This window comes from Xiphophorus maculatus, unplaced genomic scaffold, assembly GCF_002775205.1.
Source record: "Xiphophorus maculatus strain JP 163 A unplaced genomic scaffold, X_maculatus-5.0-male Unplaced_Scaffold_BN223, whole genome shotgun sequence".
NCBI lineage: Eukaryota > Metazoa > Chordata > Actinopteri > Cyprinodontiformes > Poeciliidae > Xiphophorus > Xiphophorus maculatus.
In genome coordinates, this window is record NW_019369819.1 from 3,063 (window position 1) to 16,726 (window position 13,664).

The 13,664-nt window shown below is 40.4% G+C and overlaps 1 protein-coding gene across 4 annotated transcripts; it reads left to right on the top strand.

The window, feature by feature from the left end:
* The first annotated feature begins 317 nt into the window (after positions 1-317).
* LOC111605773 lies at positions 318-12,321 on the top strand. Of its 4 annotated transcripts, none has more exons than XR_002752483.1 (15): positions 318-658; positions 758-817; positions 901-936; positions 1,034-1,094; positions 1,181-1,287; positions 1,381-1,653; positions 1,750-1,843; positions 2,028-2,095; positions 2,180-2,425; positions 2,578-2,712; positions 2,808-2,870; positions 2,972-3,103; positions 3,677-11,461; positions 11,553-11,635; positions 11,899-12,321. XR_002752483.1 is itself a non-coding variant. In XM_023330137.1 (11 exons), exons 1-11 carry the CDS (start codon positions 581-583, stop codon positions 2,874-2,876), a joined length of 1,227 nt encoding a protein of 408 aa, XP_023185905.1. In that variant the 5' UTR covers positions 318-580; the 3' UTR covers positions 2,877-2,946. The 4 variants fall into 4 exon arrangements, 1 of the variants encoding a protein (XP_023185905.1); XR_002752482.1 differs by having other exon boundaries at positions 3,677-11,436; XR_002752481.1 differs by having other exon boundaries at positions 3,677-11,635.
* Positions 12,322-13,664: the final 1,343 nt, after the last annotated feature.

Here is a 13,664-nt window from a genome sequence, read left to right on the forward strand (position 1 = left end):
AGAAATTTGCTGGAAAGAAGATAAATGTTTTAGACCCACAGGAAGCTAATTAAGTGCTGCAGTGTTTTTAAGTCTCGTAATTTTGTTCGTATCTTCACATGTAACATCTCTGTTTTTGTAAAGTATATTTTTTAACCAAGTTGTAAAGTGTACTTATGTTTGCACCAGTTGTGAAAAATATATTGGCCTTGTTTAGAAACCTTAGAACAGTTTTAACTTTATTCTTGTACTTAAGAAAAAAATAGTAACCTATTTTTAAAATATATATATATATTTACGGTCCTTTTTTAATTGAAATTTATTTTGCTTCTATTTACAGCTTCTCTCTTGTGCGAGACTTTGTGATTTGGAAGTTTTCCACTGCTGCCTGCTACGAATCTCACCTCTGCATCACGACACCATCTTATTAATTCACTTATACTGATACCTCTTAATAATACAGAGATATATTTTATCTAGATATTAAGACAAGCACATAGTTACATTGAGTTAAAAGCATTCACAAACACATATAATATTGTTTAAATAACCAGCTTCCCCCCCCCCCAGGTGTCTTCTTTTTTTATTGTGCTGTTACAGGATGCCACGTAGAGGACGACGCTCTGAGGCGGCCAAGGTGAGATGGAGGAAGCTGGAGATTGTGCCGGTCGACGCCAAGGTATAACAATTAAACATTGCAGTAATTGTTTTTGTCTAACTGTAGTTCTTAATGTAGTTTAGACTTTAAGCATGATTATAATAGTTTCTGTGTTTACAGCCTGGGACACCACCGCTCACAACCAGCGCTTGGAACCCAACTCGGTCTCCGCCAAAGAAGGTATGGCTATCATTTTAAATTTTAGTAACTTACTGTTGGATGATAACAATTATTTCTTTTACTAATTTTACTTATCTCTTTAGATGTCCCCACTGCTGGACGGTGGCCTGCCCAACCAGGTATGTTCATGACAAGTTCAGGATCATTTATGTAGAATAACCAAAACAAGTTATGTTTGTAGTTAATCTATACATTTTGTAAATAATTCTTTTGCAGATGTCGCCTCCCATGGTGCGTCAGGAGGAGCCCCGTGTGCCACCGACCTCTCCTGGGTCACGTATGTAGATAAAATCTTTGTTGTTTTGTTGTTAAATTTTAAGCTGCATAAAAGCCTAATCTTGATAACTGCACGTTTCTAAACAGGCCGTGGGACGGGGCGTCGCCATCGGGTGGAGACGTGGCCAGCCTCCCGGGTGACCAGACGGAGCTGCAAGTTGGTTCTGCCTACTGCCGAGGCTCTGGAGAAGAAGGTTTTTTTTTTTGTATACCTCATATACAAATCTTGGTTTGAATGGTAAAATTCTATAAGCAAACTTTAATGTTTGTTTTTATTTTTTTTTCAGTTTGCTCTTTTGGTTGGTGATTCCCATCTGCGTGCTATTGTGGATGGGTATTCTACCATGCCAAAGGGCGACTTCTCCTTAGGGGTGCTTGCATCCCCCGGTGCCTCTGCGGAAGAGTTGAAGCTTGAGGTGCTGGATGCAGTTCTGCCTCGGCCCCCCGAGGTGATCTGTCTTCTGGCCCCAAGTAACAACTTAACCGCCAGCAGGACCTTCGTGGAGGCCGGAGCGGCGTTTGACGCTTTGTTGAGTACCGTCTGCAACCTCTCTGCTAATGTAAGTATAACATCCACTGCATTTAACCATGATCAAATATATCAGAAAACTTGCCGTATATTAATTTTGTTCCTTTATTTGGTTTGAAATTTAAAGGTGGTCGTTGTGGACTTTCCACCGCGCCTTTGCGTGGAGGACAGTGTGCAACAGCTGCTGCGGCAGGAGTTTCAACGTGTGGCTGCTCAGAGAAGTAAGTGACGTACACAATTTGTGTTTAGACTAAAACTTCAGCAAATTTACATTTTATAGTTTTCAGGGTTCAGATCTATGAAAAAATACTTTATTTTTTCTTTCGTATGTAATTTCTTTCAAATTAGAACATCGTTAGTGTGACTGAAAATAAGAATGCATTTTTATTTTTTTTTTCTGTCAAGGTGTTCGGTACTTGCCTGTCACTGAACACTTCCCATTGAGCAGCCTGGCCTTGTGGAGCAGGGATGGCGTAAGTTGAATTGATTTTCATAATTGTATTGTAAACATTTTATTGAGGCGTACTGTATTTGATAAAATGTGTTTATAATTTTAGGTTCACCTGAGCGACCATCCTGGGATGGAGGTCCTTGCTCAGTTGCTTGAGGCGGCGGTCTGCTCGCAACTTGAGTTAAGTGCATCGAAATCTCCTGCTCCTGTGATGTTGGCTCCACCCCCCCTTGGGACGGCTTCCCCCCCCGCGGTGAGACGTTGCCTGACCCAGCCGGTTGTGGTTACCGAAGTTGCTGCTCCGCGTCGTTCGGAGCCCTACGCCTGGACTGTGGTTGGTGGTGGTCGGAAGGTACTGGATAGATACTTATTTGATTTAATGAAAATTTTGCAAGTGTATATTTCACTTTTTAACATGTTTATTTCATGTCCGCCTCCCTGATTGTCCATTTCAACTTTTCTTTAAAGTGCAGATTATAAAGTAAATGGAACTTGATTTTACAGGGAGACCTGCTGGACTCTTCCATCCCCCTGAATCCTGTGTGCTTCAGCCCAGCGTTGCTGGAGGACATGGACCGGATCGTTCCTGCGTCTGGCCTTGAAACTCCGCTACCTATATGTTGTCCGAAGGTGGAAAAGGTGTTTTATTTAATTTTAATAAATGTAATCATTTGAATTTGATGTGCAACAGTTTGTTTTAACAATTATATAATTTCTTCTATTTTTCTTATTAGAAGGCGAGTGCGAAGCGTCGTTCCATTTCCGATCCCTACAAGCTGAATCCAGTGGAGCAGCAGGTCTGAAACCGTTTCAGAAAATATATCTGACTTTAATATAGTGAAATGTACAGTACATGTTCGCTTTGCACAAAAAACGGATTGCTTCTGTTGATTTATAGATGGAGGGAGCGTCGAGAGAGAGCAACAACAAAGCTCGTCGCCAGGCACAAAGTCCGGTCCCCCCGATGGACGTCCAGGGCGAGTCCTCTTCCGTGCCACAGGAGGACCATTTTTGGGATGGGAGCTGCAAGGTAACTGTTTCCTACCATCTCAGTCACAACAAATGGGTGTAGCAGTGCAACGTGATGTGGAGAAAGTTGGCGTACTTGGTTCTGTGTATGACGAGGGTGCCAAAGATTATGTCACTCACATCAGCACAAATGGCTGTGCGAATTGAGTTTACATATTTAAAAAAATTGTATTTTACAGCTTTTGACTTTGTAGAGATGCTGCTTTATTATTTGTGCATTTCTTAGTTTTTATTAAATTGAATATAATATCAAAATTTTTTGGATTTCCAGGTTTGCTAAAAAAGTGAGCTAATATTGTTAAAGATTAATTTCTAAAGTACAGAAAAGTAAATTTGAGATGCACAAATATGAACATATGGTTTTATATTGAAATCCCACCCAATACTAGTGTAATGACAGTATTTACCATGAAGTTAATTTATCAAAATTTTATTTCACTTAATCTATTTAACAACAGAATAATTGATTACTCAATTACAAAATATGTGTTTACAACAGGCTTAATTGGTGGTAGATAGTAATCAGGTGAATATTTGTATAAATACTAACTTTTAAAAAATTTGTATGTTACAGGCTTCTGCGTTGGAACCCGGGATCAGCGGTCCACCTGTCCTGTTGGTAAGTGCTACACATTCCCAGGCCGACAAGAGGTATGCTGCATTTTCCCGTAATCACCAGTGCACATGCATGGCACTCACATTTTTAGCTTACCACAATGAGGGGTTGCAGTTTGACACAGTGATGCTTGATAGAGTGATTGAAAAAGGAGACCAACTTTATGCCGGCGTTAAACAGCAACTGATCAGTGATGGAACATTTCGTGACAATCACTTGACGTTTGAACAGATGCCTGACCATGTACTCACAGATAGGAACATCTATGCAGTACACACAACTGGTTTAAGGGTAGGTCATGTTTTTGCTCGTAGCAGGAGCACTCAAGGATCTCGACAATTGGGTTTGCATCTTGCCCTGCAACTGAAATGTCTGTCGGAAAATGTAACCCATGCTTTCCTTTTGGTGACTCCAGAGTGCATTGCAGTTTTCAGGGACAGAAGCGGTCGGTTTGGAGTTTTTGATTCCCACTCAAGAAATTCAGCAGGCCTGCCCCACCCCAGTGGAACTGCAGTAATGATGACTTTCTGCAACCTGTCTGACTTGGTCAGCCATCTATTGAAGCTCTTTCGAAATCGCGGCCCCAATGCCACCTATGAGTTTGTGCCAGTAGGTTTTGACAGGGAAAATGAAGATCATCCTCAGAACTTGACTTTTGACAACATTTCACCTGTAGCAACACAGGTAAGTCCAACTGCTTTGAAATCAGAGAGTCCGTCTGATGAGGAAATGCCTCCTTGGCTTAGGGAAGTTGCAAACGTATTAGAGGAGAGACCTCCAACCGTTACAAATTTGTCAAAAGTGCCAAAAACCGATAGAAGAAAAATTAAAAACAGGATCAAAACACAACAGAGACAGAATGTAGGAAGTAAAATGAAACAAAGTTCATCTGAAAAAGAGAGATATCTGACATCTCCAACATTTAGGACCAAAAAGCTACAGGCCGTAAAAGAAAAATACATTCTTCATCAAGTAGAGAGGAAGGATCACTTAAATAATAGATATAGAACAGATGCATCTTTCCGGAAGAGACGAAGAAATTACATGAAGGACAGATTCAATTTTGGCCGTACCTTCACAGAAAGTCATAAAGCTAAGATGGCTGAGTATATGAGGAAACGATTCAGAGATGATCCGATCTTTAGAAGCAGAAAAAAATCAAACATCAGGAATCGATTCAGAAACGATCCAGTCTTCAGAAGCAAACACAAAAAAAAAATGCGTGAATATATGAAGGCGAAGTATCATAGTGAGCCTGCTTATCGAGCAAAACATAAAGAAAAATGTGCTGCAAACAGAAGAGGCAGATTAACAACAGAAGCACGTTCCAAAAATGTAACACTGCAGCATGCTTTGCGAATCAGAAACAAGTATAAAAGAAACGTAAGCTTCCACCTTGAAACTCCAAGCCCTCTGATAACTGACGAAATGAAAGCTGCGATACGAAACTTTTATAAGAACATTAAAAACGGACCCACATATGTTTGCACTGTGTGTCACAGAGCTCTTTTCCCCAATCAAGTAAAGCACTGTAAACGAGATAAGTACACCAAGAATATGCGTGTAGTAGCTGATTCTCTAACCGGTACATATGTTCATGTGTGTGGATCTGCATGCTCAACCCCATGTTCTGTACCTCAAGAGAGGAAGGGGGAGTGGATCTGCTACACGTGTGACAGCCATCTAACCAGAGGAAAGATGCCATCGATTGCTGCTGTTAATAACCTTCACCTAGCTTCTGTTCCACCAGAGCTTGCGGAATTGAATGTACTTGAACGGCAATTAATTGCAAAAATTCTACCTTTTGCAAAAATTGTTTCTTTGCCCAAGGGACAGCAAAGGGCAATACATGGAGCAGTTGTCTGTGTTCCTTCTGACATGGAAACAGTTGTAAACAGTCTTCCGAGGCCCCGTGAGGAAGCCCAGCTTTTACAGGTGAAGCTAAAGAGAAAAACCAAGTATAAAGGGTACCAATACTTTTACACAGTAAACATGAAAAATGTCTTAGCTGCACTGACGAAGCTTAAAGATAGTCATCCAGATTACAAAGAGATAAGTATAAATGAAAGTGCAACATTTGAAGATTTCCAAGAGGATCAGCAAGTTGAGGACTTGGAAACAGAAGCAGCGGAGACTGAAATGGATATAGAAGCAGACCAGCAACCTGACCACATAGGGATAGAGCATCAGGCACTTCGACCTGGTCTGATCTTGGACACCTGCATGCAGCCTCCTGACATAGCACAGGAAGTATTGTCATATGGAGAAGGGATTTTCAGCATTGCGCCGGCTCAGGGGAACAAGCCCATCTCCTTCTTCAGTGTTCCAAGACTTGAAGCAAATGCTTATCCCGTACATTTCCCAACTGGAATAAACACATTAGATGAAGCCCGCCGTGTTGCACTTTCACCGAGTATGTATTTCAATGTACGACTTTTCTCAATAGATAGTCGGTTTGCCAAAGACCAGAGTTACCTTTTCTTTGCTCAGTTTGTCACGGAAACTCATATTGCCAATAGTAGTATGTCCATTCAGAGAAGAAAAGGGAAACCAAGCACCAAAGATGGGAAAAATATTTCCAGCAAAATGCTGCAGGATAAAGAGGAGTTGGAAAAACTTATCCAGAATAAAGAGGCTACCCGTTTCATGCAACCCTTAAGAGGAACTCCAGCTTATTGGGAGAAAGGGTTACGTGATTTGCACGCCATGGTGAGGCAACTTGGAAAGCCCACTTTCTTTTGCACGTTCTCTGCTGCTGAAATGAGATGGCCAGAAGTCATTGAGGCCATCAAAGGTCAACATGGCGAGCAGGTAGATTTTTCTGAGCTTGACTGGAATGCAAAATGTGACATTCTTAGAAGCAACCCTGTAACCGTCATGCGCATGTTTGAAAAGAGAGTGGATGCACTGTTTAGAGACCTGATTCTTTCCCCTGCACAGCCCCTTGGAGCAGTGGACGATTACTTTTATCGTGTAGAATTTCAGGCAAGGGGTTCACCACACATACATGCTGTGATATGGATTAAGGATGCACCTGAAATGGAAGACCCCTCATGTTGCGGTGAAGTCATAAAGTTCATCGATCGTCACATATCCTGTCAGTTGCCTGATGAAACCAGAGATCCAGAGCTTCACAAAATAGTCACAGAGGTTCAAATGCACAGCAAAAAGCACTCAAAATCATGCAAAAAAGGTAATGTTGAATGCAGATTTGGATTCCCCAAACTAGCAATGGACCGCACCAGAATCACCGTCCCAGTAATTGACTTTGATTTGGAAATTGATGATGAAACACCAAAGCAAAGTAAGCCAAAAGGTAGGAGAAATTCCAAAAAATCGAGATCACCATTTGTCTCAAACCTACAAAGAGAGGCTAAGAAGAAACTGAAAACAGTTAGAGATTTACTTAAAGATGAGAAATCATCTTTCAGGGATTTGTCAGAGTTACTCCAGGCTTGTAATATGACTAAAATAGAGTACAATGGCCATGTTGATGCTCTCACTTCTGGAATGGTGGTAATGATGAAACGGGATCCTAAAGATAGCTGGGTCAATGGGTACAACCCCGATCTCCTTCGTGCATGGAATGCTAACATGGACATTCAGTATGTGCTTGATGAGTACACCTGCATTGAGTACATGATGTCCTACATAGCCAAGCCAGAGCATGAAATGGCGCAGTTCCTCAAGTCTGTTGTTGATGATTTAAAGACGGCCAATGTTAGCCAACGCGATGAGATGAAGAAGATCATGCAGGCTTATTCAAAACAGAGAGAGGTTAGTGCTCAAGAATCCGTTGCGCGCACTTGTAGCCTACCTCTCAAAAAGTCCTCTCGTAGTGTCCTTTTTCTTCAAACAGATGAAGACGGTATAAAAATGAGTCTTCCGATGAGTAAACTCGTAAACATGTCCCCAGATGAAGAGAATGTGTGGATGAAAGGATTGCCGGAAAAATATCTCAACAGACCAGACACATTAGAATTCGAACACATGTGCCTGGCAGAATTTGCATCAGAATACCGGGTTCTATATGGTAGGCAAATTGAAGGGCCAAATGCAATTGCCCTCCTTAATGATGCAGGATACATCCAGAAAAGAACTATCGGCAAACCTGCAGTTATTAGATTTACTCGTTTCTCTGAGAAAAAAACACCCGAAAAGTTTTACAGACGGCTTCTGAAGTTGTATTTTCCTCACAGACGAGATGAGGACCTAAAAAATGAGGAATGCACAACCTACGAAGCCTTTTACAACAACGGTTTTCGTGGTAGATATCGGGTTAAACAGTATGTGGATTTCAATTGCAAAAGGTATGAAGGGCAAGGTAAGAAAATTGATAAGATTATGGAAGATCTGAATAAGCAAGGACCGGTTCGTAATGCGTGGAACACTTTTGCACCAGAGGTTGAGGTAGACAGTTTAGAATGCGCTGCTGAGCGACCACCATTGCAAGAAGATGAAGAGCAAGACCCTATTCCAGATTATGAAATTGATGTCAACACTGTAGACATGCCAAAAATTGAAGCTCCTAAACTGAGCCCTGATTTCATCAGACAAATGTACAGGAGTTTAAATGAGACTCAAGCGTCCATGTTTTACGCCATTCGCGATTGGTGTCTGAAGCGCGTCTGGGGTGAGAAACCAGAACCGTTCTTTTATTTCTTGACGGGAGGAGCCGGATGTGGTAAATCTCATGTCATCAAATGTGTTTATCAGGAGGCAACCAAGCTCTTGCGCCAGCTTCCGAGAATTCTCGATATTGGTGACATGTCCAAGCCCACTGTGCTCCTCACAGCTTTTACTGGTACTGCAGCGTACAACATATCAGGGAAGACTTTACATTCCATCTTGAAGCTACCGAAAAGTTTAAAACCACCATACAAGGGACTTGGAAATTCATTGGATGAAGTGAGGGCAGTTCTTTCTAATATAGAAATCTTAATCATCGATGAAATCTCCATGGTCTCCAAAGACCTACTTGCATATGTTCACTGGAGATTTCAACAAATCAAGGGGAACAACAGGTTCATGGGTGGGGTCTCTGTTTTGGCTGTGGGGGATTTCTTCCAACTTCCTCCTCTTGGACGATCAAAACCGCTTTGTGTCGCCGAGGATGGCGTGCTTGATATCTGGAATGAGAATTTCCAGATGATAAGCCTGACAGAAATCATGCGGCAGAAAGATGACCGAGCGTTTGCAGAGCTCCTGAACAGGATTCGAGTTAAAGGTAAAGCCGATTCGCTTAGTAAGGATGACAAGACTCTTTTGATCCAAGCTGTTACTGACTCAAAAGAGTGTCCAATGGATGTTCTGCACATTTTTGCAACAAACAAACAGGTGGACACCCATAATGCAGCAGTTGTGACCTCTTTAGGTGCAGTAACAGTTGACATCGAGGCAGAGGACTACAAAAGGGTTACAAAGACAGGAAACATGATTAATCTGGGCTGTTGCATAGCGGGCAACAAACGAGACTTGTCTAACAACATACAGGCTGGTTTGGGTTTTAGGGTAATGATTATAAGAAACTTGGATGTAGAGGATGGTCTTGTTAATGGAACATTTGGGACCATTGCGGATATTGTCACCAGTACGAAAGATGGAAAGAATAGTGTAAAGTTAATTGGACTCAAACTGGACAATCCCCTCGCTGGACACACAAAAAAGATTCAGGGTAAACCAGACAGCTTTGTTTACATTGAGAGATTTGAGGAACAGAGTAGCGTAAAGGGAGTGGTACGACGGCAATTTCCAATCAGGTTAGCCTTTGGGTGTACGGCACACAAAGTCCAAGGGATGACCATGAAGTCTGCGGTTATTTCTTTGAAGCGTATTTTTGAACCGGGAATGGCATATGTGGCACTCAGTCGCACAACTTCCCTGGAAGGACTTAAAATCATTGATTTTGATGAAAGTAAGATCTACGCTGACAAAAACATCAGAGCAGCTATGGAATCAATGAGATCAGCATCGTTTTTGCATATCAGACCACTCTTGCATTTTCAGTCTGGTCATCAAGGTGCAACATTAACAATTGTCCACCACAATGTCGAAGGTCTTGTCTGTCACTCTGAGGACATGAAACAACATCATGAACTTATGCTGGCAGATGTCTTATGCCTAACGGAGACTCATTTATTTGGATCTTCTGTTCCAGCTTCTTGCCAAATGGAGGGCTATTCTTTCTTTTCACGGAACAGACATGTCTCCTACTCAAACAGAGTCGACATTGCTACCAAAGAGGGTGGGGGAGTAGCGACTTACTGCCGGAGTCTTCTCCAACCGCAGGAACGTAGATTCTTCAACCAGGTTACAGATATTGAATTCAACGTTGTGAAAGTGGAAACCCCAATCAGAGCACTGATTGCGACAGTTTACAGGCCACCAAGTTATGATCTTGGAACATTTTTAAGAAATCTGCAGAACCTCTTGGATGGCCTGAATTCAATGGATATTCGGCCCGTTGTCATATTGGGAGACTTCAATGAGGACCTTATTCCTCCTGGGAAAAAAGCCATCAATGAGTTGTTTAGAACAAAAGGCTTTATGCAACTCATCTCTGATGCAACCACAGAAAAACGTACCCTCCTTGATCACATTTACATCTCCAATCCAGAATACTGTATCCAATCAGGTGTCTTGCAGGCTTACTACAGCTACCACAATCCTATATACTGTGTGTTAGCTTCAGTATAAACTGCATCTACAGTGGCTTCCAAAAATAGTTATGTTCCTTGAAATTTTCCTAATCATAAGGGGTATTTTTCTTGATCTTTTATATTAAATTCTGATGAAATATATTTGTGGTTGTAATGTAACAATATGGAACAGTTCAAGGAGTATGATTACTTTGTAAGCACTGTAAATCTTAATCCTGAATTCATGACAGGATATTATTTTTGGAGAACATGTAAAGATCTTGCATCATTTTATGTGACTGTGGGTTTTTTTGTATATGCAGCAATCAGAAAGCAGTGTGGGTTGTTTTTCTCTATCATTGTTGCAGAGGGTTTGATATATATTTATTCATTGTACACATTTGTGAATTATAGTGTAGCTTGTGGATTTTGTTGTAGGAATAAAAATATTCTTGTACAGTTTGCAAATCTTTTCAATACTTATTTAGTTCCGTAGAAAGGAGGCTTCATAACCAGGGTTTGTATGTGCCCATGAAACTTTGTTTGAGGTTTGGGAATACGAAAGTGGCTGATCTTGAAACACTTATCGGTTCTCTGTCAGAGTAGTTGCTGGAAATATTGGACCAGGAAGCGGTAGATTAAAAAATCCGTTACTACACGTATATTCTGTTCTATTTTGAAATAAAAATTATTTCAAATTGGTCTTCAATCTGGCACATAGCATTTTCCTCATTTTTCTAATGCAGTTAGAGTAACTGTTACCCTCCGAATAAGTTAATTTTTTGCAAAACTCTTTTTTTATTCTTCACAATTTGCGTCATTCAATTAAAGCTCTCCTTGTTTCATCTCTCCCCAATGATACTGCACTTTTTACTGCTGCAGCTCCCTAGGGGTTACTTCACTAGAAGGACAAAAGTTGAACTCACTTTTGTCCTGTTGGACTCCCTCCACATACTGAGAATTTGTGTTGTTTTGATGGAATTAACCTCTTTCCTCCCAGTTTTAGTCTGTTTTTGCAGGTTGTTCCACACAAACAATCCTTGGAAGCTGCTAAGAACAGACAGGAAACGAGACCTGGAGGTTTGGTGCATGAGAGTTAGCAAATGTATCTAAATTGTAGCAACCTTAAAAGCAGTTACATTTTTGTTGTTGTTGATAATAGATGTCTATTGATGGAATGACTTGTTTATTTTTAGTGCAGGACAACCCTTGCCTAGCTCATGGACTTGGTCCCACACCCAATCTGAGGAGAAGATGGAGTTCCTGTTTCTTTAGATAGGTAGATAACAAATTAAAGCTAATTTTGTTTATTTTAATTTGAAATTGATGATGTTGTATATGTAAGTTTGATAGGAGGAATCCAGTGGATATAGGCCCTTTTTTCTTAGGTGACATTGGTGTTTATATCTATCTTAATCATTCTTAAACCTTAGTTTAAACAAAGTTTAATTTTTAGTTTATTCATTCATAAATCACATAAATGTTTAAAAATGTCATATATATTAATTTGGTTTTTGTCTGTTTTTTGTTTTTTTAATACAGTCTGTGATGTGTCACACCAGATTGGATGCCTAAGAAGAAGTTGGGAAAAATCAAAAAGCTTTGGAGAAGCGATACTTTTTTGTTGTTGTTATTCTTTATAGTTGTAAATAGTTTTTGATGTATGTATATATTTAAGATGGTTTCATTTATTGTATAGAGACTGCAATATGTTACATTAGATTAATTTAAAATATGTTTTCATGTATGTATATAGTTATAAAGGTTTCACATTTATAACAAGTGGATCATCATGGCAAAGCCATAATGTTTCACTTGTGACAGTAAATCTGTCGAGCCTCACCTTGACACTCAGGAAACAACCCTGAGTGCCACACGGCCGGACAGGACACATGTAAAATAAAAAAGATAGCAATTTCTTTTTATTGCAGAGACATTAGATTCTTAAATTTATGGTATTCTTTAAATGTTGTAATTTTGGTTCATTGTAAACTTTACCTGTAAAAAGTTTGTACAAATCTTTAACATAAGGTCAATATATATTTTTAAACTGTAATATGTTGTGTGTGTGTGTGTGTTATTGAAATTTTGTATTTGTCACGATCATTAGGTAAATGCTAATGAACTGCCTTCCTGCAGTTTATGAGCATTGAACTGTTAGTGAACAGTTCAATGCAAGGTTCATTAGCGTTAGCATTTTAGCTTCAATAAGCTATTAGCTATTTATTTTACTTTTTAGCAATGTTTAGTATACTGAATGGAGTAAATCAATTACAGAAAATATCCTAGTCATTTCCCACATGCTGATGAAAGCAATGACGCTAACATTAGCGTTTCTGCTGATTTTAGCTGATATACTTACTTTATAATACTGAATGGTGCACGTCCGCCTCACTTAACGTTCTTGCGGTTCTCCGCGTGCCACTGGTTACGTTGCGGCGTCCTTTGGCGTCGACGCCAATTTGTGGCGTGACGACGCCGGGCCCAAGCCCGACGGGCACGCCTTGGCAGGCCCCGGCTAAATTTCTTCAGAAATTTTGTTTTTCTAGTTATAATTCTTTATTTTTCTTCCGTAACCGTTAATGCGGCTCGTACCGCTGGGTGCACACCTACAAATGAGGTATCAAAACGTGCAGAAAATTCACGCCATTGGAGCTATTACTTGTGGTGGGATTTGGGCTTAACGTGGCGACATAATTCGCAAAAAACTACGAAAAAAACCCCATTATAACTCAATGGGAAAAATCCTAGAAATACCCTATTTTTGAGGATTTGCTGTGTCGTCACAAATTCACCTAGAAATGCCATTCAAATTTCATTTTGTAGATACGTCTGTGATCTCTTCGAAAGTGAAGACGGCTCGTCGATACCAGTTATGGTTTGTCCACAATTTGCCTCTAAGCGACCCAAAGTTTCTCATTTTTGCTCATATTAGAGTGACAGCCGACCTCGGTTCATATCTGGGCACAACATTTCTTTCTCTCATCGCTGTAAATGCTCTGAGTGAGGTACAGATATGAATCTCGGGACTATCGCAGAAGACACATTGAACTGTCATACGCTTAAAACGCTTTTCGAATATGTATTACGGTTCCCGAACAAGAAGGATTTGTTTCCAATGCTTTTTTTCAGTAAAGTGTGTTTGCTCAAACACACTTGTGTGTTTGAGAGCTCACAGCTCAGAGCTCACACCTGCTGAGACCATTATTTGCCATAGCAACGGAACTCAAGAGGCTATTGGCTGCTGGTTAGGACTACGAATACGCATCGTTGTAGTTCTATCTATCCTCAGTTGAAACAGATCAGGA